Genomic DNA, 25,805 nt, shown 5'->3' on the forward strand with positions numbered 1-25,805 from the left:
AGAGTAATAACCTCGCTCCTGGAGGCAGCACTGGGCTGCGAGAGGCCAGCCGGCGAGGAAGCAGCGGTCCCGGGGGACTCGGGGTAATTTAATCAGCGGCACTTCAGCACCGCAGAAAGCAAGGGCAGAGGCGTAATGAAGTCAGCACCAGCTCCTCAGCTCTCTGCTCAGCCCGAGGGGCAAATACGGCAGACCGGAGCGCGCCTCTCCACCTCACAGGGCTCCTTCTGGAATGATAACTGTGTCACGGGGGCACGCCTGGGCACTGCAGGGTGAGTGACAGCATCCGTAGCCTCCACCACTCAGGGCGCCACACTCCCCAAGTTGTGACAAAAATATCTCCAGACAAAACTGCCCCTGTTCACTGCCCTAAATCAACTGGAAAAGTTAGTTTGTTGACACATGAGCCAATTGTTTCCGTACACGCAGTAGGGAGGTTATCATAGGGCTGAGAGAGAAAGGGGGGTATGCTTTTTTTTTTTTTTAAACTAGAGGTCTGGTGCACAAAATTTGTGCACTGCTGGGGGGGGAGGGTGTCCCCTCAACCCGGCCTGTGCCCTCTCGAAGTCCGGGAGCCCTCGGAAGATGTCTGACTGACAGCTTAGGCCCGCTCCCCACCCGCTCCCCACCAGCAGTCGGACACCCTTAGTGCTGCGTGGACGCAGGAGAGGCTCCCGCCACCGTGCTGCGCTTACCAGCCACGAGCCCAGCTTCTGGCTCCTGAATAGAGTGTCTGCCCCTGGTCAGTGCGCATCATAGCAACCGGTGCGCATCATAGCAACCGGTCATTCCTCTGTTCGGTCGATTTGCATATTAGCCTTTTATTATGTAGGTGCTCTGTAAGGGTCACCAACAGGCACTTCACGTGGAATGATAAGTGACCAATCAAAGCATGGGAAAGGGTTCACCTCACTAGAAACTAAAAAAATACAAATTAGAACACTGAGATCCATTAGCAAAGAGTCAAAAAATGGGTAACACAGGGTTCTCAAGGATATGGCAGTGCGGGTGAAAGTAAAAATTGGTGAGAAGTTGCCGGGACCGGTTTGGCTCAATGGATAGAGCGTCGGCTTGGGGACTGAAAGGTCCGGGGTTCGATTCCGGTCAAGGGCATGTACCTTGGTTGCGGGCATATCCCCAGTAGGGGGTATGCAGGAGGCAGCTGATCGATGACTCTCTCTCATCGATGTTTCTAACTCTCTATCTCTCTCCCTTCCTCTCTGTACAAAATCAATAAAATAAAAAATAAAAATAAAAAAATGCCACTGGGATGCATAATTTAAAAAAAAAATTGGTGAAAAGTTATCAGATAAATATAAACACGTATCTATAAAAGCTTATCAATGTATTGCTCGCAATAGCGGAAAAAAAGATAAGCTAAACATGCTCAGCAGGGGATTCATAACATCACTGCATATCCATGAACTTGACCGCATGTGGTCATTACACATTAGTATATGGGCCTTTTTGTCACCCTCTAGGATGTCCATTATGGGGTTGTTTTCAAGAGGAAAAAATGCTCTCACTCCTGCCTAGAAAGTCACGAGGGAAGAGAAAAAAGACGGGGGCTTATCTCTAGGAAGCATAGTTTTAGATTACTTTCATCTTTACGTTTATCTGAGTTATCTGAAATTTTTTATCTTTACCAAGAGTTCTTTAAAAAACAGAAATAAAATCAACACTAAGAGCCCTGTCATTGCCACCCTGCCCCCTGGAGGGCAAATTAATCCCCATTGTGCAGACGTGCGACATCCCTCCCTGCTGGGTGCAGACACAGAATTCTTGTGACCCTGGGACAGGCACATGTGACCCCATTTTACGAGGAAAGGCCTGAGTGCCCAAGGTCATGCCATCAGTAAGAGGCAGTTACTAACCACAAGGCAGAATTCTGCCTGTGAGGACACCACACCCTACATCTACAATCCTACATAATAGAAGGGTAACATGCAAATCGACTGAATGGTGGAACGACCGGTTGCTATGACGTGCACTGACCCCCAGGGGACAGATGTTCAACACAAGAGCTGCCCCCTGGTGGTCAGTGTGCTCCCACAGGGCGAGTATCACTCAGCCAGAAACCAGGCTGAGGGAGGGTGCAGGCCAGGCTGAAAGACCTCTCCCCCGCCCCATCCCCCCTACTTCCCAGAGTGCAGGAATGTAATGCACCAGGCCTCTAGTTTATCTATAAATCTCAACGATGGAAAAGTATATTATGTAATCCTCCCCAGAGCTCCTCTGCAGCTACACCAGCCGAGGCCCTCCACGTCAGTTTCTGGGGGCAGCCGTTTGAAGGCCACACTCCCTGCTCTGAAGCCCTGTCCTCTGCTTCCTAAGAGCTACTGAGCTCACCCTGCAATGCCAGCCCCAGCCCGGCCGGGTCCCGGGCCGCCCAGCGTCCCTGGCGCCGTGGAGGCAGGTCATCTCTCCCCTCACACGCCTATCTCAGCGCCCTTCCTCACTTTACTGGCTGTTTCTTTGCCAGCTGACACATCTCATCCTCATGGCCTCAGCAAGGAGCACAGAAATTAAGATTCAGAATTGGGGGAAAGCTTTAAATTACCTAATTCCCTTTAGCCCCAAGCACTCCATATTTAATATATTTTTCTAAACGAAAGGTGTTTTTGTCCCTTCTTTGATCTTTTCCAAAAATTCCATTATGTATCATGCACTTTGCCAAGATGAGGCCTCTAATTCTAGAAACCCTCAGTCAGGGGAACCAAAAACCAACCAGGGATTGGAGAGAGGTGAAAGGTCCTGGGTCGGAAGGCCAGTCCAGGTCCTTTGGGTGACTTCATTATGTCCTCTACAGCACTGGGAGTTGCCAAAACAGTGAACTTAAGTACAACAAACATCTTCCAGGCCAAGTGAAAATGACCTTTAGATTCTCAGCCCAATTTGGCTATTTATGCCACCTCTCCCCTTTTTTGGCCTGGACGAATGAAATCTATATGCTCTCGGGGGGTGTTACAGATGAGTCAGCGTTGAAGCTGGTGAGAGTTGGTGGGAAGGACAGTGGAGGACCCTGGCCCCAGATGAAGTTCTTGTTTTGGTTTCGTCGTTAAATCTCAGCAGGGATCCTGGGAAATCACTTCACCCCCGACTATTGCCTCATCCAGGAGGTGCAAACACAAGTGAGCTTAATTCTCTATCGCAAGGCTATAAATACTGTTTGCGGAAGCATGGAAAATGCAAAGCATGCCAAGTCAATATTCAAGTACAAAGTCAACATCCATGGGTTAACCTGTGAGGAAACTCTTTTCACATTAAATCTAAGTTATATTTCTCAAGAGTTAAAATAAGCTCAAAGGAGAGGCTGGTACCAGTAACCACAGAAAACAAACTCAAATCTCACACTGAGTTACAGAAAAAACACCCCAAGACGGTAAAACACCCAGACATGCACCATTTCTTTCACGTACAGTATGATTTAGCACCAACGAATACACAGAGAACACAAAAAAGTCCACTGCACATTGATTACATTTCTTGGGATCTAACATTTAAAAACAAATGCCAGACACACAGTTTACCCTCAAAAAAAAACATATTCATCAGGACAAGCCACTTTGGGAAGATACGTATAAGAAGTAATAGGAAGGAGTGAAGGGACATGGCCACTACATATAGCAGAAACATACTGAAGGCAAACAAGGCCCAAAGAAAAACGAAAAAAAAAAAAAGTCAAAAGCAGATTATAAAACTAGCGCTCTGCTCCAAGGTCAACAACTTGAACCAATAAAATGAAAAAACCCTGGCCACTCCGGGGGTCAGTGAGTGACTCCGGAAAGAGCTGTGCGTTAACGGAACTCCCGAGAGCGAAGAGGGATCCTCCTCCAGGGGCTGTTGTGGTCTGAGCACCGAACACACCCAGCCGAGGCCAGCGAGGTGTAGTGTTGTTCTAGAAACAGGGGCACCCCTGGAGCGTGTGGCCCTGCCACCGCATGCCCTGCGTTCACTCCCTCGCCCCACTGAGGGCGGATGTGAGTCTCTCCCAGCTCCTTCCTAGCAACTTGGGTTTTATTCTCCTTCTTTGCGAATCACGGGGGACCTGGATGTCTGTACCTGTTACATCTCATGGAGCTGAAAGCAATAAAGGACGCCCGCTCTGGCCAGGTCGCCTTAACACAGAGTTTCCGTGACCGGGGAGGAGGAGGCTGTGGGGATTTTTCTGAGGCTCTGCCTGGACCACAGCCAAGACGACCAGCCACTTCATAGGAAATGAGAACAAAATCCTCCGGACCAGTTAGTCAGACTCTCAGGTTAAGACGATGCTTGCCACAGGCACACACGTATCCCAGAAACACCTAGGAAAAAACCTGCGAGCACTCGGTGGCAGCTGCTGGAAACCTGGCGCTGTATTAGAATGGAACAGTATCTCTGAGATCTCAGACAGTTTTAGATGTCAGCATACGGTGTGCAGGGCCCACTCCTGAGGATGCTGTTAAAACAAAACCAAAATAACTACCTTGAGGGAACAGGCATGTTCTAAGAGGCCATTTTATCTGGGTGAAGGGATGATTTAACTCATGAGACTAAAGAACATAAGAAAACAACAACCACAACAGTTTCCTTGAATATATTCAACTATCGAGGCAAGGCATTTTTCAGTATAAAACATTATAATTTCCCCACTACTACAAAGAAATCCAATAAATAACTGTACAGTGAAGGGCCCCGAGGAGCACTGAGTGACCTGGGTCCCCGAGCAGCTGCAGTGGCGGAGGTGCCCACAGCACCAGCCCCTCCGCAAGGTCGCCTGCAGTTCGGTCCTTTCCAAACGGGACCCGCTGGTGTTTCCCAGCTGCTTTATAGACGAGTCCCATCTGGTAGAGCCCGGCGGGGAGCAGCCCAGAGGACAGCCCAAGAAGGGGTCAAAGCCACGGTTTCCGCATGGCGGCTCTCTTCCTCCAGGGGCTAGTGACCGCGGGGCCTGGCTTTAGGCTAAGTGCTTCAGCCGCACGCGCTTGGAAAGTCTTCTGTGCCCGTGGCTGCGCCCGTCACGCCGGGAAGAGCTCGGGAGGGCTCTCGCCATAGCAGTACTTGGCTACGGGGTCCCTGTAGGTGTTCTCGTGCTGCACGCTCTGTTGGCAAAAGGGAAGACAAGAGCTCCGTGAGAGAGCAGTCGCACACACTCCCTTCAGAGCTGCCGGGGTCCAAGCAGGGCTGCTGTCGGGCACTCCCTGCAGGAGCCTGGCCACATCCATCTCCAAACGTCACTCTCAGGCTCCGGGCATGTTCTGGAACAAAGGTGAGTGCTCAACGCAGAATGCAGTGAAAAACATGAACCTGGACATAACAGCACCGCATGGCTGTTTCTTTTATGTACACGGTGAGTTTTTACCACCTCACTGCAGCTCGGGACCACTAGTTTTTCTCAAATTATTTTAGATTAAAGTCCAAAGGGTGTTTTACATCTGATCCTGTGCTTCCAAGAAATTTCAGTAGCTGGTACTGAACCCTGAAAATATGGAGGAGATATATTTCAAATCACTTTCATAAAGTCTTAGGTATCTCTTGGTTTGGCACTCAGGCCAAAACCCACAATACCAGACAAGCCTTATTTGGAGGAGAAATGGAAAGTATGATTTAAAACAGACAAACATCCCAATGGCTAATTTTTCAGCAATTTGTTTTCATACAGGCAACTTGAGTTTTGGCTAGAGTTCATTAATTAGCCCAAGACCAATACTAAACATCTACACTGTCAGTATTAATCCAACTTACAGACGTGTAGCCAAAAGCTTCTCTTTCTTGGGATGCTGCTATATAAACAAACTGACAACTGGGAAATGTCTCTTTACAATAAAAAGACTAAGTCAGAAGGCTTAGCATCTTCACTCACAACTGGAAGTAACTTCTGGGTTTCATCAGTTAAAGAAAGAAAATATTTCGACTTTTCTGGCAACCCTCGGAATGAAAGAGAATCTGAATCAAAGTGAGTCACGTGCTCGGCCTTCCTCCACGTCTCCTTTAAGGCCCATTCAAGTGGAAAGCTCTTCCTACAAAGCAAGCCCACCAGGAATTTCTCGTGTTTTCAAGTGCTCATTATCATCCCTGAAACATGTACCCAGTGACGCCGAGTGCTCTAAGAGCAGACCAGAGACATAAAACGTGGCGTAAAATCAAAAGGTGGACTACAGACAGACATCTGGCAGAGTGCAGAGTTCCAGAAAAGGACAAATGAGTCAGTGATCTCAGACGAAGCCAGTGCAATCTTGGAGACACCATGAATAGAGGCCAGGAGATTTTAAAGAGGCAGCCCCCGCCACAGCCCAACCACAGAAGCCGAGAGCCAAGCACTCAGCGATGGACTTCCAGACGCTTTCGGCAGCAGGTGCGGCGTCCAGTGCCCAAAGAGCCAAGCGTGTAATGACAGCATGCTGATGAGTACTGAGAGCTTGACGACCTACATATTACGCATGTATTTTTAAACACCACCTGCCCCTTCCCCTTGAATCCTGAAATGAACCGTAACTCTGTCCCAGAACAAATTACTATTTATCCTCAGTGAGTGGTTGCTGAAAAGCCTCAGTTCTGACAAAAGAACTTCTCTCAGAAACTGGACTATTAGGATTCCACCCAGATTAGGCTCCCACTTAAAAGTATAGACATGCCAATCAGATGGGGAGATGCAAGTTGATTAGACCTTGATTTAATCTAAACATTTTACTTCTCTAACTTGTATAAATCTCATGCTGACATTCTAAACACTCATTCCACCAAAGCTTCATTTGAATCTCTTCTCCATTATCACTCATATCATACGACATATGATAATCAAACCTCCATTATCGTATTTTCCCACCCACCCATCCCCCAGCTAGAAACAGCAGAGCTTCTGACCTGGGATGAGGTCCTGCATTTAGCCAAGCACAATTCAAAGTGGTCCTCCACTGCCATGAAGAGGTTCTGGAATGCCACAGCTGCCCGGTTGAGAAAGCGCTCCAGGAGAAGTTGCTATGGAAACAAAAGTTAGTGCCTATAATAAATTCCAGACTCAGCAGCACAAGGTAACCTTGGATATTTCTCCTAAACTAGGAGACTGCTGATGGGGGGGGGTAGGGGTGGGGGGAAGAGTGAGGGAGGCAGCCAGCTCAAAGGGGGAAAAGCACTGGTATCTTATTCATTAGATAACTGATTAGCAAAACAATGGCCCATTCTGCAAAAGAACCATTCAAGTAACTGGGAGCCACCTCCTTCCCTGAGACAAAGGCTACTTCACAGCAGCCATTTCTGACACCTACAAAGCTCCCTTCTGAGTTCTATTTTCAGAAGAATCCGATGCTCATCATAAAATAAAGGCAGGAAGAAAGACAGGAGCAGATGCAGAATGAGGAGCAGCTCTCCGTACCTTGTTGGGCTGCAGGCAGCAGGAAACGCAGTGCTCGTAAGCGCTGCAGCAGCCGTTGGACAAGCAGCCATCACAGCAGTACTGCCTGGTGCCCGCGACGTTGACATTACAGCAGCCGTTCACCAGCAAGTCCTTCCTTTCACAAACGTATCCTGCAAGTCAGAGACTGGCCTGAGTATTAAACCAGCAGGGATCCCAACTCACTAGTGATCTGGACCCAGCACCATATGCACTGGGTGCAGAGAACAGAGATGGAGTCTGGAGAATCCTAAGCACCAAAGGGGTAGATCGGCACTATGTGATGAGGGCTTGCTTCGTACGTGCAGTCCTTTAATCATTTTTTTTTAATATTTATTTTTTTACAGAGAAGAAGAGAGAGGGATAGAGAGAAACATCCATGAGAGAGATCATCGATCAGCTGCCTCTTGCACCCCCGACACTGGGTACGGGCCCGCAACCAAGGTACATGCCCTTGACCGAAATTGAACCCGGGACCCTTCAGTCTGCAGGCCGACGCTCTATCCACTGAGCCAAACCGGTTTTGGCCATGCCGTCCTTTAAAACACACGAATTCCCACGTTAGAAGTAGGCTCCAGCCTTACCTACCTAACACAACCTGTTAGTCTGCTGCTGCGTGTTTGATTTAATCTCCATGGTAAGCCACGCCTGTGCTTTCCTACTCTCACCTAGGAAAGAAAGCTATTTTTCCCCTCTACACCTGCAGAAAAATGCCTTGTTTTTCAACACAAAAATCTGAAAATGGAAGAAGCCAAGGCATTAATCCCCAAAGTGAAATCCTTCTACTAGATAAAAAACAAAAACCCGTCCCCTCCTTTTTGCAAGTATCTGGGAGATTTTTTTTAATTGAAGTAGTCACACCTCACCTTTACAAACTGATTTAGGCTGTATTCGAGTATACATGCCAAGTATTCAACTTCCCCTCAGCATTAGGAAAAGGAAACCCTCTAGAAAGAAAAATACCCAGAAAGAAAAATCCTCGTAATTCCCTCCACTCCTCATAAATCCCATCATCTCGCCCAGCCTGCGTGGCTCAGTGGTTGAGTGTCAACCTATGAACCAGGAGGTCATGGTTCGATTCCTGGTCAGGGCACATGCATGGGTTGTGGGCTCGATACCCAGTGTGGGGGTGTGCAGGAGACAGCCGATCAATGACTCTCTCATCACTGATGCTTCTCTCCCTCTCTCTCTCCCTTCCTCCCTCTCCCTTTCTGTCTGAAATCAATTAAAATACATTTTAAAAATAAATAAAAAAATGATAAATAAATCCCATCATCTCTGTTCACACACTTCCTCCAACCCAGCCAATTCATGCTCAACTTTAAGGAATAAATCGCCTTGCAAAAGTTAATTTATTGTCAGAGCTGCTAAACATTTCTCTACATCTTTCTGGGAGTGGGAAAGGAACAGGTGAGAACAAGTGCCTGAGGGACACCACTGGGCCCTTGGGAAGCTCCCAGGTGTACAAACAGCTCACAGGTGCACGCACAAGCCCACAGGTATCTATGCCCAGGCCCACAGGTGCAGAGCAGCTGCCCATCCAAATACCCCAGCTTCTTAATCCTCAGAGAATGAGACTTGGTGAAGTATACTGTTGTTTTCAGAAATACTCTGGAAAACAAAGTCAGTGCAAAAGTGGAGGCACTGGGAACACAATGGAAGAAATTAAAAAAGCCCTCCTTCCCACTTGGAAAACTAGGGCTTACCCGGGAACTGGTGCCTTTTGTTACTTTAACTGTGCCATTCTGTCTTCTAAACTAAGAGAGGATGATCCCAGTGTGGCTCAATGGATAGATCATCGGCCTGCGGACCAAAGGGTCCCGGGTTTAATTCCAGTCAAGGGCATGTATTATACCTCGGTTGCAGGTTCCTCCCTGGCCCGGGCCCTGGTTGGGGCACATGCAGGAGACAACCAATTGATGTGTTTCTCTCACATCAATGTTTTTCTCTGTCTTTCCCTCTCTTCCACTCTCCCTAAAAAAAAAAAAAACAAATGGAAAAATATCCTCAGGTGAAGATTAACAAAAAAAGAGATGAAGAGAGAGAGAGAGAGAGAGAGGATAATTCCAATGCCATCACAAATGTTTCTGGGATTACAAGGATTATAAACATACAAAAAAACAGAACAACAACAACAAAAAAACAAGGAACCCAAAATGTTTCTTGAAATTCTGCCCCAAATAATAAATACACAGCAATCTTACCAGTTCTGGGTCAGGAAGTTGTAACATATCATGTGACCTACACTCCACTTGTTGAAATTATCTTTCTGCCCTTTTCTCTTTTTCACATTCTCAGTGTCAACATCAGGCCTTCTTTCTCTCCCCAGTGCTAACTGCCAGCAGCCTTGAAACCACAGATCTTTCTAATTTCTGGTGAAAGAAAGCTCACCAAGATTTCACCTTTTGTATCATAAATCTAAGCATGCAAACGTCATTTCCAACGAGGAATTCTGTAAGGTCACAACCACAGAGTGTGTTACTATTGACTGAGAAATTAACTTCTAACCTCTGGAAGTCTGAAATTCTAATTGGTTGTCTTATTTAATAAGGTGTTATCCTGGCAATATTCATTGTGACATCTGCTTCCCAAAAGGCATAAATTCCTGCAAGTTTTCTTCATTAAACTGTTTCTGCCTTCTCCCTACACTCATGGAGATTAAGTCTCACTCAAAATAATCAGAGGAAAATTTTTCTTTGGCTAACTACAAAATGACAAATTGTCATTCATAACCTAATATTAAATATTTTAGTATATGTGCTGCCGAAGCGAGCACATAACCTAATATTAAATATTAAAGCCAAGGCATAGATGTCATGTTTTCTCCCTATGAGTGTGACACACACACACACACACACACACACACACACACACACTTCCTCCCAGTGAGCTGGCCTGCATCTGCAATGTGGATACTTCTCGTGTCTGCGGTGTAGATACTGTATCAAGTCAGAGGGCATCTGGACAGGAATGGAGCTGCTTCTGTGTAAATATTATTTTAAACACTAAAAAGCATTTAATTAAAAACAAAAAACAAAAAAATAGTTTATAAGAGAAAAAACACTGAACTCCAAGTTTAGTCCTAGTCCCATGTCTGCGTGCTGGCTAGCTGTGTCATCTTGTGTAAGAAACCTTATTCTATTAAAAAATAAAACACAGGTTATTTGCAATATTATTTGCTTTTTCCTTGAGTTCCTTAACCTCTCAGTGCCTGTGTCTTCACCTACAAAGTGACAATACCTTTATAGGTATTACGGCAATAGCTAGACCTGATAGGCTGTTGCTAAAATCAAATGGAAAGCTTTAACACAGTGCCCAGCACAGAGTAAGAGCTCATTAAGGCAGGCTGAGGATTAGTGGGAGTCTCGCTGTGGGAAGACTGAATATTCAGCTGCTTGCGTATCTCCTTGTAAGAACTTTAGCAGCTGTCCAATCCAACCACCTCACCACAGGAATCACCTTTTTATCTAAATTCCTTTTAGACTCTAAAAGGAAACAGAAAACTCTGGGAGAAAGTACCAAAACAGATAGACTCTATTTTAACTGTAAGAGTAACACATTTTGCTTATAATTCACTTGAGATTGCCCAATCAGTCATTAACAAACGCATTTCCTAAGTACCAATTATTATTCAAGTTACCAAAGAAAACTGAGCTCCTAGCCTATAGAAGTGACCGAGATGGGAAGAAAAGACGGGTGTGCAGGAAGTAGCAGACACATGGATGTGTGATAAAATGCTAAAACTCTAAGTTACAGGCACAAGGAGTTTCAGAGTTAGAATTATCAAACCAAGCTTCTCTGATGCTGAGGGGAACCTTGAACAGTGAGTTAGGTCTGAAAGACAAAGAAGGCGTGAGAGATGTTGGAAATGAGCGCAGGGAAAGGCAGCATATAAAATCCTATTTAAAAACCCAGGACCGGTGGCACCAGAGCACTTCACTGACTGCAGGAGGAGGAGGAGGAGAGGCCGCCTTGCCTAGGTCGTCGGTGATGAGGTGCTTTCCTTGGATGGAGTTCCGGCACTGGTTGCTGGGCCGACTGCTATTGCCCAAGTTAAACTGCACTTTCCACAGAATGGGCTGATCATGGTCTTGAACCTGGAGGAGATTCCGATCTCTCACTGTCCTCTCCTCCTACAAAGAGACCATAAAAGAAAAGGTTAGAGTATCGTTTCTTATATTTTCACCAATTTTTTCATAGAAACAGCAATAGGACAGACACAATTTTTAAAAAGTTTGCACCGGAATCTTGCATTCCCCTGGTATGAGCAAAATCTGAGCCAAAGTCACAAAATCAAAAGCAGAAAAATAAATTAAGGCTATGCTATGCTTCAGAACTGGAATTCTTACATGAATGCCCCTTGATTATGTGCACATTATAAATGGGTATAAAAGTGTTAGAACTGAGATAATGGTATGGCAAGGTATACTACAAGCTATTAACACAGAAGGAACATAAGTGACTATTAACAGCTTTTAGCATTTTTGGAATATTTTTGTTTTTAAAATAAAAACATTATTTAAAAACATAATTATAAAAAGCACACAAAAAAAACAACATAATTATTATTAACAATAGGAGACACTAAGGGATCTAAAGAAACACTATACTAGCCTTGAAAGTTTCCTATAAATCTGTAATTATTCCAAAATAAAAAGTTTATTAAAAAAAATATATAATTGCCCTAGCTGATTTGGCTCAGTGGATAGTGTCAGCCTGTAGACTGAAGGGTCCTGGGTTCGACTGTGGTCAAGGGCATGTTCCTCAATTGCAGGCTTGATCTCCAGCCTTGGTCGGAGGCAACCAATCAATGTATCCCTCTCACCACAATGTTTTCTCTCACTCTATCTTTCTCATTCCATTCTACTCTCTCTAAAAATCAATGAAAAAATATCCTCAGGTGAGGATTAACAACAAAAATAACCAAACAACATAATTACCAACATTAAAGACAAAAATTGCCCACAATCCCATCACTTACATAAAGTACTATTTTTGCATATTAACTTCTAGCCTTTTGACCCTAACATTTACACTTACAAATGAGGATGCTTGGCATTCAGCCCTTCTTGACACTAATTAGATGGTAAACCATTCAAGCATCTACATTATCTCAAGAATCACATTTTAAGGCTACATAATAATCCATCATGTTGATGTGCCATAATTTGTAAACATATCCTCTACAGATCAACATTTAGCCCATTCTAGACTTGTTATCAGATAGCAATGTAATAAAATATAGCTTTCATTCTCTTGAATAATTTGTAGCAGTAATTATTGTAAGTAGTCATGTCATACAGTGCCAAATAACTTCCCTGAAGTTATACATACACCATTAGTAATATGCCTGCGTTTACATAAAACAATGTTCACAATTTACCACCGCCGCACCAGGACTGGACTGTGTTCTTTAAATTACTAGTGTGAAACAAGCCTTCAAGGTGGCTTTCCTTTCTGCTCTGCCCCTCCCTCTTGCTTCTTTTAAAGGAAAGAACTGGCGCCAGCAGGAACAGGATGGGTTATGCAAAAACAACATCTGCAAGAAGAGGAGCTAAGTGCAGAAGCCTTGGGAATCAGGGCAAATCACTTAGGTGCACACTGCTTAACTACCTGTGAATTCATACTCCCCTGCTCTGCGGGACCTATCAGTTAACTGCATAATCAAGCGACGTGCAAACTAAACTGAGCGTCAAATGCTGCCCGAGATATATTAACAGCTGTAAGGACTGTTAAGAGGCTGGTCAAAAGTACAGTAAACTGGCTCTCACAAGGTTAAAAGTGCTCTTAACATTACTCTCAAACTATCCTGTTATTCTTCCTAAGGGAAACAAAACACACAAGAGTTCATGGGCAAGTGCATCCCAGAAGGACCTCTTCCACATAACTACGTTCCTGGTAAACAGGAAGGCAATGCTCCCAGCACTTGAAATTGTTTTCAAACATGAATATTCAAGACCTTGCCAAAAGGATTAGATAAGAGCTGTACAATCAAAAAGATTGCACAGAGATTGTGGAAGATAGCAATGGTAATGAATTAGTACATGTTCACGTGTGTGGAAGTCTAGTCATGCAAAGGGTGTGGTGAAGGGGCACTGATGGAATTCCTTTAGTGGGTAAGTACTTTTAGACCTTTTTCCAAGTATTCCACCTTCTCTATTAGGTTGTCTCAATTTTATGCATACACACAAACACACACACACACACACACACACACACACACACACTTTTTGATTCATTCAAAGGTTTCAAGATCATACAATGCATTAAGGAAATAGAGACAAAGGTAGCCAGGTTCTCTATTCCCAAAGAGCCTCCAGAGCAGTTGATAAAGAGGTTTTAGAAATCAATGTAATCGACCACCACCAAGGTCCACAGGGACTACGCTGGGGCACAAAGAAAAGAGCGGGACAAAAAGGAACAAGCATGCACACAAAGAACTTCCTTCATCACCTGTTAAGGAGCTATAGAAATGTTTTCATTACTCATGTATGTTACTTAACCTCTGATTTTAAAGGGGGTATAGTAAGAACTGTCCTATTTTCCAGGGGTCATCATAGGGTCAAATGAGATAAATGTTCCATTTAAGTAGTGAAGCACTTAAACAGAAGGCATTGCCATTAAAAGATTTGCTTATGATTCTTAAAGGAAAAGAAGGGGGTGGGGGTGGAGGGTAAGGGTCAGGAGGCATCCCAAATGTCTAATATTTGGGGAATGAATGCCTCGATGTGGCCTAATCAAGGAAAATTTTAGTTATAAAAAACTGTCCTTACAAAGCACTTTTAAAGATGGATACGGTGCATATATGTAAAGTGAAGAAACAGTATGCCCAATTATATTTTAAAAATATGAAAAATGGAGGGAGAAAATACGCCCAGATATCATTAGCGACGGCCTCTGGTTGTCGAGACTGCGAGTTTTCCTCCCCTGCCCTGCACAGTACTCCACACGCTTCCTGAAAAATGTATGTGCTCTGCTGATCAGGGGGAAACAAAAAACAGAGCAGCAACTCTCTCTTATGATTTGTTCCACTTCACTTCAGAAAGTATCTAACTTGGCACCAATTTACACAGTTAATTACTTTCGAGCTGAAAGCATGAATGTTTTCAAGGAGTTACACAAATAGCCGAGATATTCAGAAACTGTGCCGCTTGAACAAGTCTGAGACCATTTCCTTACAAGAAAGGACCCCTAAGGGCCCTTCTGACTCCAAGATTGGGGTTTCTGCCATCCCAGCTCACACGCCCCACAGCATTAGGCCCACCTTGCTGCTCTCACGGCATCTTGTTTTGTTTCCTTCATATCATACCTCACTGTCTGAAATTACTTGGCTTTTCTGCCACTTCTCCCCCTGACCCACCCGGAACAGAGGCTCTTGGAGAGGAAGGCAGGCTTTTCTCCATCATCCTGCTCACAGTGCCTTAGCAGCATGGCTGGTGTTCACTGGCATCTGTTAAATAAATGGGCCCGAGTCACCCGGCACCACTCACCATTCCCAATCCTCTCCCCCAGTGGCACCCCTGCCACTGTCACTAATTTCTCCTGCGCTCTCATCTCTATAATTTAAACTATCCCCCAAAGCATTAATTAACATGAAAGCCAAAGAAATGAGGAATCCAAAGCAGTAGAGGACAATCAACGATTCTCTAGGCACAGGCACCACCCCTGCTCCAGAGTTCCCGGTCTCACTGAAGCAGAGTTCGGATCCTAGGGAGCTCGGAAGTTTTCCGTGGCCTCTTCTCAAGGTGTCCTGACCTCTCCCCACCCCCTCATTCCCTGGCCCCATCTCCATGTTCCAGACGAAGACACTGCGGCGAGGCCAAATGAAGCAGACCCGCCTCAAGTCACCTAATTCTGGGTGGCAGACACTGAAACTGCAGCGGAGCGAAGCAGGAGCAGCACACACGAAAACGCATATGGGAGAACGTGAGTCAAGTTTTTGGTCCCAAGCAACATTCATACTTTTAAAAATGACTGAGGACCCCCAATATGTGGGTTTGTAGGGGTTATGGCCGTTGATATTTATCATACTGGAAATTAAAACAAATTCCTAAAATACGTGTTTTCAACACATTATTTTTTACTCATTTAACAATAACGATGAACCCATTACATGTCCACCATTTTGGTTGTGTAAAGAAATTTAGTGAGAAGAGAAAATGTTTTTACATTCCTGCAGGCCTTTTCAGGGTCTGGCTTAACGGAAGACAGCTGGATTCTCACAGGCGCACTGCATTCAGTCTGTGCAGTGCATTCAGGTTGAAGCACCTGAGGAAAACCTACCTCACACAGCTGTGCAGCTGGAAATGGGAGGAGCATTTTAATGGCTTTTCCAGACAATATGACAATCTTCTTTGATGCTACATCAGAACTTGACAAGCATAGTAGCTTCTTAAAAGTTCACTGCAAATGGTACAACCACTTTAGAAAACAGTTCTTCAAAAAGTTAAACTAAGTCACCATATGACCTAGCAATCCCATATGACCTAGGACCAAATCCAAGAGAACTGAGAACGTATTTCCTAACAAAACCATGTACACTGATGCACATAATAGCATTATTTATACTAGCCAAAAGGTGGACACAACCAAAGTGTCCTTCAACTGATAAATGGAAAAAATCAAAATATGGTAGATGCATACCAGGGAATATTATTCGGACACAAAAATGAAGTAGTAGCACATGCTACAACATGGATGAGTCCTGAAACACAGGCTTCTAACCGAAAGGAACGAGGCCCAGAAGACCACAGATTGTAGGAGTGCATTTATGTGAAATGTCCAGAACAGGCAAATTCATAGAGACAGAAAGTTGACTGAGTGGTTGCCAGGGGCTAACAGGCAGGCATAGAAGGTTACAGCTCAAGTATTTGTTTTAGTCCTGGCTGGTTTGGCTCCGTGGATAGAGTGTAGGCCTACAGATTGAAAGATCCCAGGTTCGATTCCAGTCAAGGGCACATCCAGGGTTGCAGATCCCCAGGAGGGGGCGTGCAGGAGCAGTCAACTGATGCTTCTCTCTCATCATTGATGTTTCTCTCTCTGAAATCTATATTTATAACAAACACACACACACACACACACACACACGTGTTTGTTTTACTTAGTTTTTGTTAAGCTGCAGGGGAAATCTGCAAAACAAAAATTTTGCCAATAGTTTTAAAGAAACCACAATCATCACCCCATCAAAATTTTTTTTTAAAACTCAGCTTATCATAATTTACAGGTTTTAAAAAGACACATTATAATTTTTTTAAAAAAATGAACAAGGCTCCAGCCCAGAATGACTCTGTTGAGAGTCGTCCCATGAATTGAAAGGTCCCGGGTTCAATTCCTGGTCAGGGCACATGCAAGGGTTGTGGGCTTGATCCCCGGAGTGGGCATGTAGGAGATAGGTGATTGATGTGTTCTCACATTGATGTCTCTCTTTCTATCTCTCCCTCTCTCTTTAAAATCAATTAAGACATATTTTTACAAAAATGAACAAGGTGCACCGGAGTACTTAAAAGGAGGTTGTAAAGAAGGTCAGAGTGGACAGCATCTGACTAGTAGAAAATGTGCCAGATTGAAAAGAAAGGAAAAGTCATCCCAATTAAAAAGACTCAGCCTGGCCGGCATGGCTCAGTGGTTCAGTGCCAACCTATGAACCAGGAGGTCATGGTTCGATTCCTGGTCAGGGCATAAACTGGGGTTGGGGATGAGGAAGGGTGGTGGTGCAGGCTCCATTCCCAGCATGGGGCATGTAGGAGGCAGTTGATCAATTATTCTCTCTCATCACTGATGTTTCTACCTCTCTCTCCCTCTCCCTTCCTCTCTGAAATCAATAAAAATATTTTTTTTAAAAAGACTCATTTGTTCCAATATCTGAGTCCCCCTGAAGTGCCTGGCAGAAGTCTATGGGCTGGAATTCTATGAAGAACACAATTCTCTGTTCTCAAGAAAATTACACTTTAAAAGGCACAGATCAGCAAGTAAATGAACAAGAAATGTTCAGTTCCTACCACAAAGGAAATAAAGCAGGACTATGGGCAACAGGGAAGAAATTCAGATTGTGTCACCCCGTGTCACCTGAGGCAGTAATATTTAGTCTGACCTGAAGTGACATAAAAGAGTCACCATTATTCTGGAACATCTGGGGTTTGTGGAGTGCAGTAAGAACCCAAAGAACTTATCACCCCTATTGCTGGGTAGAGAACTGAGTGCAGGACGAGAAAGGAGGCATAGACCTGTTGGTGGCTACAGCATGGTCCGGACAGAGATGAAGGTAGCGTGACTTAAGGTGGCAGCAGTGACAATTAGGAGAAACGAATAAATTCAGGAGACACCGTGGTGGCAGAAGGTAATAGAATTTGGGGTTTTCTGGACAGATCCAGACTGGAGTCAAGAGCTGGGATCTCAAGAGCACACAGCCTGTACTTGAACAATGATGGCACAGATCACCTGGGCCAGGTGGGGAGGAAGGCCGAGGTCGGAGTTCTGGCTCACTCACAACACTCAGAGGCCCACCGGCCGGAGAAGGGGCAGCGCTGGACCATAAGAAGCTGCCAGGAGGTGGCAGGAAACATCTAAGTGCACCCGAATGTCACCCACACGTCTCCCGCAACAAAAGACGCTTACAGCCGAAACTGGTTTAGCTCAGTGGATAGAGCATCGGCCTGTAGACTGAAAGGTCCCGGGTTCAATTCCGGTCAAGGGCATGTACCTTGGTTTCGGGCACATCCCCAATAGGGGGTGTGCAAGAGACAGCTGATCAATGTTTCTCTCTCATCGATGTTTCTAACTCTCTATCCCTCACTCTTCCCCTCTGTAAAAAATCAATAAAATATACATTTAAAAAAAAAAAAAAAAAGACACAACAAACACCCAGCCTGTTTGCCTACACTTCCCTGTCTCCCCCTTTCCAGGCTCCCCTGCCCACAACGTTTATTTACTTTCTGCTCATTGCTATGTGTTGTTTTGTGTGTTTTTTTATATTTTATTGATTTTTTTTTTTTAACAGAGAGGAAGGGAGAGAGATAGAGAGCTAGAAACATCGATGAGTGAGTGTCATCCATCAGCTGCCTCTTGCACACCCCCTAATGGGGATGTGCCCGCAACCAGGGTACATGCCCTTGACCGAATCTGGGACCCTTGAGTCCGCAGGCCGACACTGTATCCACTGAGCCAAACAGGTTTTGGCTCGTTGCTATGTTTGATGTATGAACTTGACCCTGGAGAGTGAAAAGGGGGTTCTTTTTTGACAACCAGAACACCTTGGGGTAAGTTCATCCTTTCTGAAAACCCTAACGCTTAAGTCGGACTTTTTTAAACAAATCACTGCTTTGGGGAACATTTCCTACCAAAGCACCCTGTCTTTTCTCCCATAAATTCGCACGTGGACTTAAATCTAAGGCGGGGAGGAGGGAGGGGGGAAGAACATTGCGCTCGAGCTGTGCACCGAGAGGACACCTCCTGGGCAGACACGCCGCGCTGGCCCCGGAGCTCGGCTGTTACCGGCCCCGACAACCGCTCTCGGAGGCTCGGCTACGGGGCCGCCCTCCATCCCCCAGGACAGCCCCAAAGATGCAGCGAGAAATGCACGCCGGCGGGGCAGGCAGGAAGCAGGAGGAGGGGACAATCAGGGCCACAGCCCCGGGTTCGAGTCCCAGGAGCCGGCCTAGCAGCAGCGCCTGCTCACCCAGGTCCCCAGGAGGGAGCAGGTCCCCCCGCCCGTCCTCGGTCCCGGGCAGGCATGCCCGCCTCCCCGGCCGGACCCGGGAGCAGCGCGGCTACGAGGCAAGCAGCTCCCCGACCTGGGGAGGAAGCCGGCGGCCGGGAGAGCGGCCCGCGGCGCCCGGAGCGAGCGCAGGACGGCGAACGGCCACTCACCTGCTTGAAGGTGCTGGTGAGGAAGTAGACGAGCGAGAGCCCGAAGACCAGGGCGAGCACCCACCGCTTCCGCAGGAGCCGGCGCCACACCATGGCCGCCAGGTTCACCATGCCGGCGCGGACGCGGGGCGCGGCGGCCGGGGCGCGGAACGGGGCAGGCCCGGGGCCCGGGCGGCATGGCCCCTACGCGGCGGGCGGCCCCATTCCTCACGCCGGGCGCCGGCCCCGCGGCCCCCAGCCCAGCCAGCTCCCGGCAGCCTCCCCGCGCCGCCTCACGTGACCGCGGCCTCGGTCCCGCCTTCACGAGCCTTGCAAGCTCACCCGGCCTCATTGTCATTGGTCCTTGCAGATATGCGGGTTCCTATTGGCTGAGTCCCTGAAAGGAGGCGGGCACTCCTGTGCGTGCGGCGTGAGCGCTGTGCGGGGCTGGTACGACCCGCCAGTCTACCCGTGAGAGAATCCTGTCAGAGGCCGGAAGCCCTCGAAGGTCACGTGCTCCCAGGGCTGCAAGAATGATTGGCTTGGAAGGACATGAATGATGCCGCTGTGATTGCTGAATCGTCTGGGCAGGTAAAAAGATAAAGCGTTGGTTTTGTTTTCTTTTGCTATTTGTTGTTGTTGTTGTTTTTCCCCTGCGGTCCGTGTAGACTCCTGCCCTAGCAATCCCTAAGGCATTTTGCGTTGAACGTTGGCTGCAGAAATGAAAAAACGCTCCCGGCATTGTACCCAGTGCACCTGCCAGCTTCCAGTGCAACTAATGCAGGAGATGCTCTCTTGCATGCATTTCGCTGCAGTCGAGGCCCGACTTTAAAAAATGACATGTATTGTAATTCTGTATAGGGCAGTAGTACGATTCTGATGCATCCCACCGTGCAAAAAAATTTATTCCAGAATTCAATACTGGAATAATTAAGGTCTGCTTCCAACAGAGTACTTGGAGCTCCTGGAAAGGCAAGCATATGAAAGTAGAATCTTGGGCATTTCATTTAAGAGGCTGGGTCAGATTTATGGATAGAAGCTTTAGGATACTATATTTTATTTCCCCCAAGGATTCGCCGGTGATAGGGTATCTTCAGATGAGGACATTAAGCTGGCATTGCAAGTTCTGAAAGTTGAGTTGTTGTTTTTTGTTAATCCTCACCCAAGGATATTTTTGCATTGGTTTTTAGAGATAATGGAAGGGAGAGGGAGATTCAGAGAGAAACACCGGTGTGAGAGAGACACATTGATTGGTTGCCTCCTGTATGCACCCCAACCTGCAATCAGAGCCAGGGAACCTGCAATCAAGGTATGTGCCTTTGACCAGAATCAAACCCAGGACCCACTGAGCCAAATTGGATAAGGGCGAAAGTTAAGAAATATTTACATAATGAGCTTTCCTTCATATATGAAAATGGAACTACTGACCCATTTCTTAACTGAGTTTCCAAAAGCTAGTGGGTTTTCTCTTTAATCATTGGTCCTAGTAATGCGAATGCTGACCTCTGAAAAAGCTGTCCAGGACGAGAAGCCATTCAACAGCCAATTATGGTGGCCTGAACTAAAAGACTCAGAGAGCATATTGGGTTATAGAAAAAAACATTGAAGGAGGCTAAACCTTCAATGGGAAGTCTAGCGCTTTTATTTCTCATCTAGGGTGAAAAGTCTGGGAGGGAGCCGGGACCGGTTTGGCTCAGTGGATAGAGCGTCGGCCTGCGGACTGAAAGGTCACGGGTTCGATTCCAGGCAAGGCATGTACTGTGGTTGCAGGCACATCCCCAGTAGGGGGTGTGCAAGAGGCAGCTGATTGATGACTCTCATCGATGTTTCTAATTCTCTATCCCTCTCTCTCTTTCTCTCTGTAAAAAATCAATAAAAATATATTTTTAAAAAAAAAAAAGAAAAGAAAAAAGTCTGGGAGGGAGCAAGGGATGCAGGAAAAGCTACCAAGAAACCCATGGATGTTTTACTCTTTGAATAAGTCCTGCTGAGTGCTACTCTGTGCCAGGAGCTATCCTAGATGCTGAGGTAGAGGGGCTCCCTGCTTTTGTGGCACTTGCCTTCTACTAAGGGATACATCATCAATAAGTAAGCAAACATGTAAATAAACAAGTGCTATGAAGAAGGTCAGACTGGACAATGTTTGGTGGGACAGGAGGTCTGGAGGAGAAGGCCTCTGGGAGGAGGTGACATTTAACCTGAAGAAATTAGCCACAAGGAAAATAGTTCCAGGGACAAGGAACAGCAAATGCAAAGGGCCTGAGGCAGGGACCGCTGGCCTGTTTGAGGAACGGAAAAGCTATTGAGGCTGGAGGGGAGTGGTTAAACGGAGAGTGGAGGGAAATGTGGCTGGAAACAGTAAGCTCCATCAGATAGAGCCTGTGGGGCTGTGCATGGAAGTTGGATTTTATCCTGACTACAATGGAAAGCCATTGGGGGTTCTAAAACCTATGTTCTGTGTTCCCCGATTAGGACTGAGTTTCACAACAGGACAAAATGCATTGAGATCATGAGCATTCTCAGGAGCCCTAAAGAGGGATCAGTGAGGAGCGAGTCAGAGATTTGGAGCAGATGGAATCGTGTGCTATAGCCCATGATGCTCCAAGGTTACTCAGAGGTTCGGGCACCCATGGACTATTCATGTAAGGGTTGTGTTCCACCAGGGTTTGGAGTCTCTCGTAAACCCCCCTGACCTGTGCACCTGTCTGGAGAGGACGAGGCAGGGGAGGCCTGCCCTTGCTGCAATCCGGTGATCACATCCCCACCTGGATCCCTGAATGCCCGCTTCAGCTGTCGTGAACATGGAATTCTGAAGTCCATGTGGCTCCTCACGGTAAACAAGGTGACGTGTCTCCATGAGAATTCACATATTCATTACCACTTTACTCTTTGCGAGCGCTGAAAAGTTTGGGGTTCAGCCACTCCACCCCCTCCAATTTAACAGAGGAGGAATCTGGGCCCACAGAGAGGTGACTGACTTGTCCAAAGTCAGACGTCAAATTAGGGGCATCCCCAATCTAGAATCCACATCTTCTATTGCCAGTCTGCTGCTCCCTTCACCTCACCCATCACCTCTTTGCTGCACAGTTCAGTGCTTTCCTCTCTCCCATGAGGACTTCCTCCACGTCCGGGTCTCAACAACCTCATCTGTGAAATGGGGTGATAACACTTTACTCAATAGGACTGAGTGTTGACTGGCACAGCAGATGGAAACAAGGTTTGGAAAAGGTCAGAGTGCTCTAGGGACATGGGATAGGAGTGGTGCTTATTCATGATTACCATGGCGATCTGACAGGCAGTGGGGATGTCGGGAGACTCTGGCTTATGCCGTGTGTTGGCTTTCAGGTGTTAAGGAAGATGCAGAGACGCCACAGCAGTAACACGGATAACATCCCACCTGAAAGGTAGGCATCTTCTGGTTCCATCCCATTGGGGGGCTCTGGGCTTTGAGGGTTCAGGGGCAGCTCCAAACTGTACTGAGTAATAACACCTGCATCTCAGGGTTACGTGTTTGAGGAGCAGAGGAATTATAAATTGCTTTGCACAGTGATGGCACATACTACTCCATGCATAACTGCTGGCTGTTGTTCTTATGGTAATTCTCACAGCCTGTGTGACAGGTGATGCACTTGACTCATTGTATCAATGATGGTGCCCATGAGATTTTAATTTATGGAGGTGACTGAGTGACAACATGGAGAGGCTGATGCCGTTGAAAGAAGATCTTGGCTACTTACATTTTCCAAGAGGAGGGGACATGTTACACCACCTAGGGCCACACAGGGAAGCACCAGGGTCGCTCAGGAGGCAGAAAGGAGCACAGGGAAAGCTTAGGCCACAGCTTGGGTTGTGTTTTCCACACTAATCAGACCAGGGCAGAGGACTCAGCTTAGCATGGCCTGCTTTGAGCAATGTCAGCGGGCTCTGGGCTCTAGAGTGGTCCCTGGTTGTCTGGTACCTGGTCCTGGATGATTCAAGGCAGGAGAAATATTGGCTGGATACATGAGCATTAGATCAAGGAGGTGGCCGGGGATACGGGCTCTGGGTTGCAAGGAAGTTGTGAACAACTCTGGCCATGAGGTTGCCCCTGTAAGGAGTGGATGCCAAATAGACAAACACAGACTCTAAGAAAACACAGTTAAAACACTCTGAGCTAGGATTTCTCTAGTTAAGCCCAAGAGAGAACACACCATGCGACCTGTTCTTAGGTTGTGACAGTATCTCAGCCCCAGTCTCCTGCCCCTCTGCTCCCCCACCCCCAACATGCTAGCACATGCATGCAGTAGGCAGGCAACCAAGCTTTTCCTCCCTCGGATCACATTCCAATTCGGAGATTGGCTGCAAAATCAGAGAACCTACCGGTCCTAGCATTGGGACTGAGGTTTGCATCAAGCCTGCCTATTCTGCAGGGAAGAGCTCTGGCCTTAAAGTAGACGACTCTTGGCTAAATCCCAGCTCAGCCACCTCCCCGCTATGATGCCTTTGGAAAGTGTCTCCTCCCCTAAATGGCAGATAGTGACCCTCAGGTTTCTTGTGAAGGAGTGAATGGACAGGAAGATGCACAAACACAACATCCAGATAATAAGCATGCACATTGGAGCTTTTCCAGCCTCTGAAGACCGCATGGCTGTCTGCTCTCTAGGGAACCAAGAGATCTTTTGGGGGCAGGAGAACGGGCCCCCTGTATTGCACTCACGCTGTGCCATTGTTGAGGTCAGGACTGCTTTTATCACCATTCTTACAGATGAGGAAACTGAGGCTCAGAGAGTCCAAGTGAGTTCCCTGAAGTCACTCGGCCAGGAAGCGGCAGGGCTGAGATTGGGATCCCAGTCCACTTGCCAGCTGTCTCCCCCAACCTCACCCTGAGTCTGCCCCTCGAGCCAGCACATTTTGGCGTCTCCTCTGTGGGCAGATCCACTCCTCTCCTGGGTTGCTTCCCACACTAGCCCGTAAGTGGTTAAGCTAGAAGCACAGCCTCCACCTCCCCAAGGAATATTCTTTCCCGTTTAGGCTGAAATCTCGGCTGGATGCTAGGGCCCAGCTATAAAAAGCTGCCTGGTGGATTGAGTCTTCACTGGTTGTGCGTGAGGTCCCATGAGCCCAGCGAATTCAGAGTGTTGGTGAGCTGAAGGAGGCCAGGAAGACTGTCCAGGTCCTCATGGGGCGGCGGCGGGGGAGAGAGAGTGGCCCCCACTGGGCCAATGTGGGCACCTGCCAGGACTCGGTCTTTCTTAGCTTCTTAAAGTGCAGAAAAAGCTCGAGGATCCCTTGAGGATCATAGCCATGGTGCCCGCTGTTGTTGTCATTATCAATATTATCTTTATTATCATGCCACACCCAAGGGGGTGGGACCACACATTTCCTGGGATTTTGGAGGCAGCAGGGATGCACCAAGTTGGGGGGGAGGGAAGTAAGTAGCCATCGTTAAGCTCCCCTTCCTTGCACCAGGTTTGTGATAACTTACTCCCGGGTCAAGTTTGTGAAGCCAGAGTAATCAACCCTGAGATTCTCCAGACCCGCATCACCCCTGCTGGGTTTCACAGGTGTTCTCTAAGACGGCAGTCGCCAACCGGTGATCCGCGGGCCACTGGTGGTCCGTGAGGTCCGAAAGGTTGGTGACCGCTGCTCTAAGACATTCATAGGTTTCACACACACACACACACAATTCCACGGTGAGGTAAGCTTAGAACACACTAAGTTTAGGCATAATTAATTTTTCCAATTGCAGGTCTTGCCAGAGCCTTTAATAAGCTCATTCATTCATTCTTTCAAACACTGTTTCTTGAGCATGTTTTCTGTACCAGGTGCATTGTGCCAGGTAGGAAAGATGTACAGTGGGGGCAATCAGACTTCATGGCACAGGGCCCAGTCTGAAGTGCTCCTCTCGGTGCGTACTACACATGAGAGTCACCAGGGGGCTCTGAAGACCTGAGAGAGGCCAGGCCCCACCCTCAGAGACTTTGGTTCAGTAGGGCAGCACTGGGTCCCAGGCCACCTGTACCAGGCATTTTTCAAAAGCTCCCCTGAGTGACTATAATGCCCAGCTGGGGTTGAGAGCCACGGGTCAGCAGTGAGTGATGGTTTGCGATCACTCCCGTGCAGCGGAGGTCAGGATGCAGTGAGAACGAGGAGTAAGATGTCATTTTCTGGGAATCGGTAGGGCAGGCTCCACCCAGGAAGGTGAGCGCAGGTACCCAGGCGGGTCAGGGCGAGGGTGACATCCAGTGCAGGGCACAGCCTGTGCAAAGGCCCTGCAGTAGGAGGCCTTGGGTCGGGAGGGAAGGGCACACAGTTAGATTGGAGTTTGGGGCGAGACAATCCAGGACAGTGGTCGGCAAACTCATGAGTCAACAGAGCCAACTATCAACAGTACGACGATTGACATTTCTTTGGAGAGCCACATTTTTTAAATGTAAACTTCTTCTAACACCACCTCTTCAAAATAGACTCGCCCAGACCATGTATTTTGTGGAAGAGCCACACTCAAGGGGCCAAAGAGCCACAAGTGGCTCAAGAGCCTCAGTTTGCAGATCACGGATCCAGGTGTCTGACATGCTCATCTCTCTGAGCCTCAGTTTCTTTATCTGACCAT

At 47.0% G+C, this 25,805-nt stretch overlaps 2 protein-coding genes across 3 annotated transcripts in view; one reads left to right on the forward strand and one right to left on the reverse strand.

Moving 5' to 3' along the window:
* Positions 1-4,561: 4,561 nt before the first annotated feature.
* On the reverse strand, positions 4,562-19,523 carry SPRING1 (SREBF pathway regulator in golgi 1). 2 transcript variants are annotated; one of them, XM_084868492.1, is made up of 5 exons: positions 19,235-19,521; positions 11,346-11,502; positions 7,352-7,503; positions 6,844-6,957; positions 4,562-5,081 (listed from the first exon to the last, which is right to left on the reverse strand). In XM_084868492.1, the coding sequence occupies exons 1-5, from the start codon at positions 19,343-19,345 to the stop codon at positions 4,998-5,000; spliced, it is 618 nt and encodes a 205-aa protein (XP_084724618.1). In that variant the 5' UTR covers positions 19,346-19,521; the 3' UTR covers positions 4,562-4,997. The 2 variants fall into 2 exon arrangements, with proteins under 2 accessions (XP_084724618.1, XP_084724619.1); XM_084868493.1 differs by lacking the exon at positions 11,346-11,502 and having other exon boundaries at positions 19,235-19,523.
* Positions 19,524-19,650: 127 nt separating this feature from the next.
* Positions 19,651-25,805, forward strand: part of RNFT2 (ring finger protein, transmembrane 2) — a 51,832-nt gene continuing 45,677 nt past the window's right edge. Inside the window, exons 1-3 of the mRNA XM_084868491.1 lie at positions 19,651-19,804; positions 21,877-22,055; positions 22,559-22,617. Coding sequence (XP_084724617.1) covers positions 22,032-22,055; positions 22,559-22,617 — 83 coding nt within the window. The 5' untranslated portion in view covers positions 19,651-19,804; positions 21,877-22,031. The remainder of the gene's footprint in view (positions 19,805-21,876; positions 22,056-22,558; positions 22,618-25,805) is intronic.

This window comes from Pipistrellus hanaki (assembly GCF_964339955.1).
Source record: "Pipistrellus hanaki genome assembly, chromosome: 19".
NCBI classification, from domain to species: domain Eukaryota; kingdom Metazoa; phylum Chordata; class Mammalia; order Chiroptera; family Vespertilionidae; genus Pipistrellus; species Pipistrellus hanaki.

Bases quoted from the DNA above. Each gene is read 5' to 3' on its own strand.
- SPRING1 (XM_084868492.1), bottom strand. From the start codon at position 19,345: ATGGTGAACCTGGCGGCCATGGTGTGGCGCCGGCTCCTGCGGAAGCGG. The intron at 11,503-19,234 runs GTGAGTGGCCGT...GTCTCTTTGTAG, and splicing joins TCACCAGCACCTTCAAGCAG to GAGGAGAGGACAGTGAGAGA. The intron at 7,504-11,345 runs GCAAGGCGGCCT...TCTGACTTGCAG, and splicing joins CCTCATCACCGACGACCTAG to GATACGTTTGTGAAAGGAAG.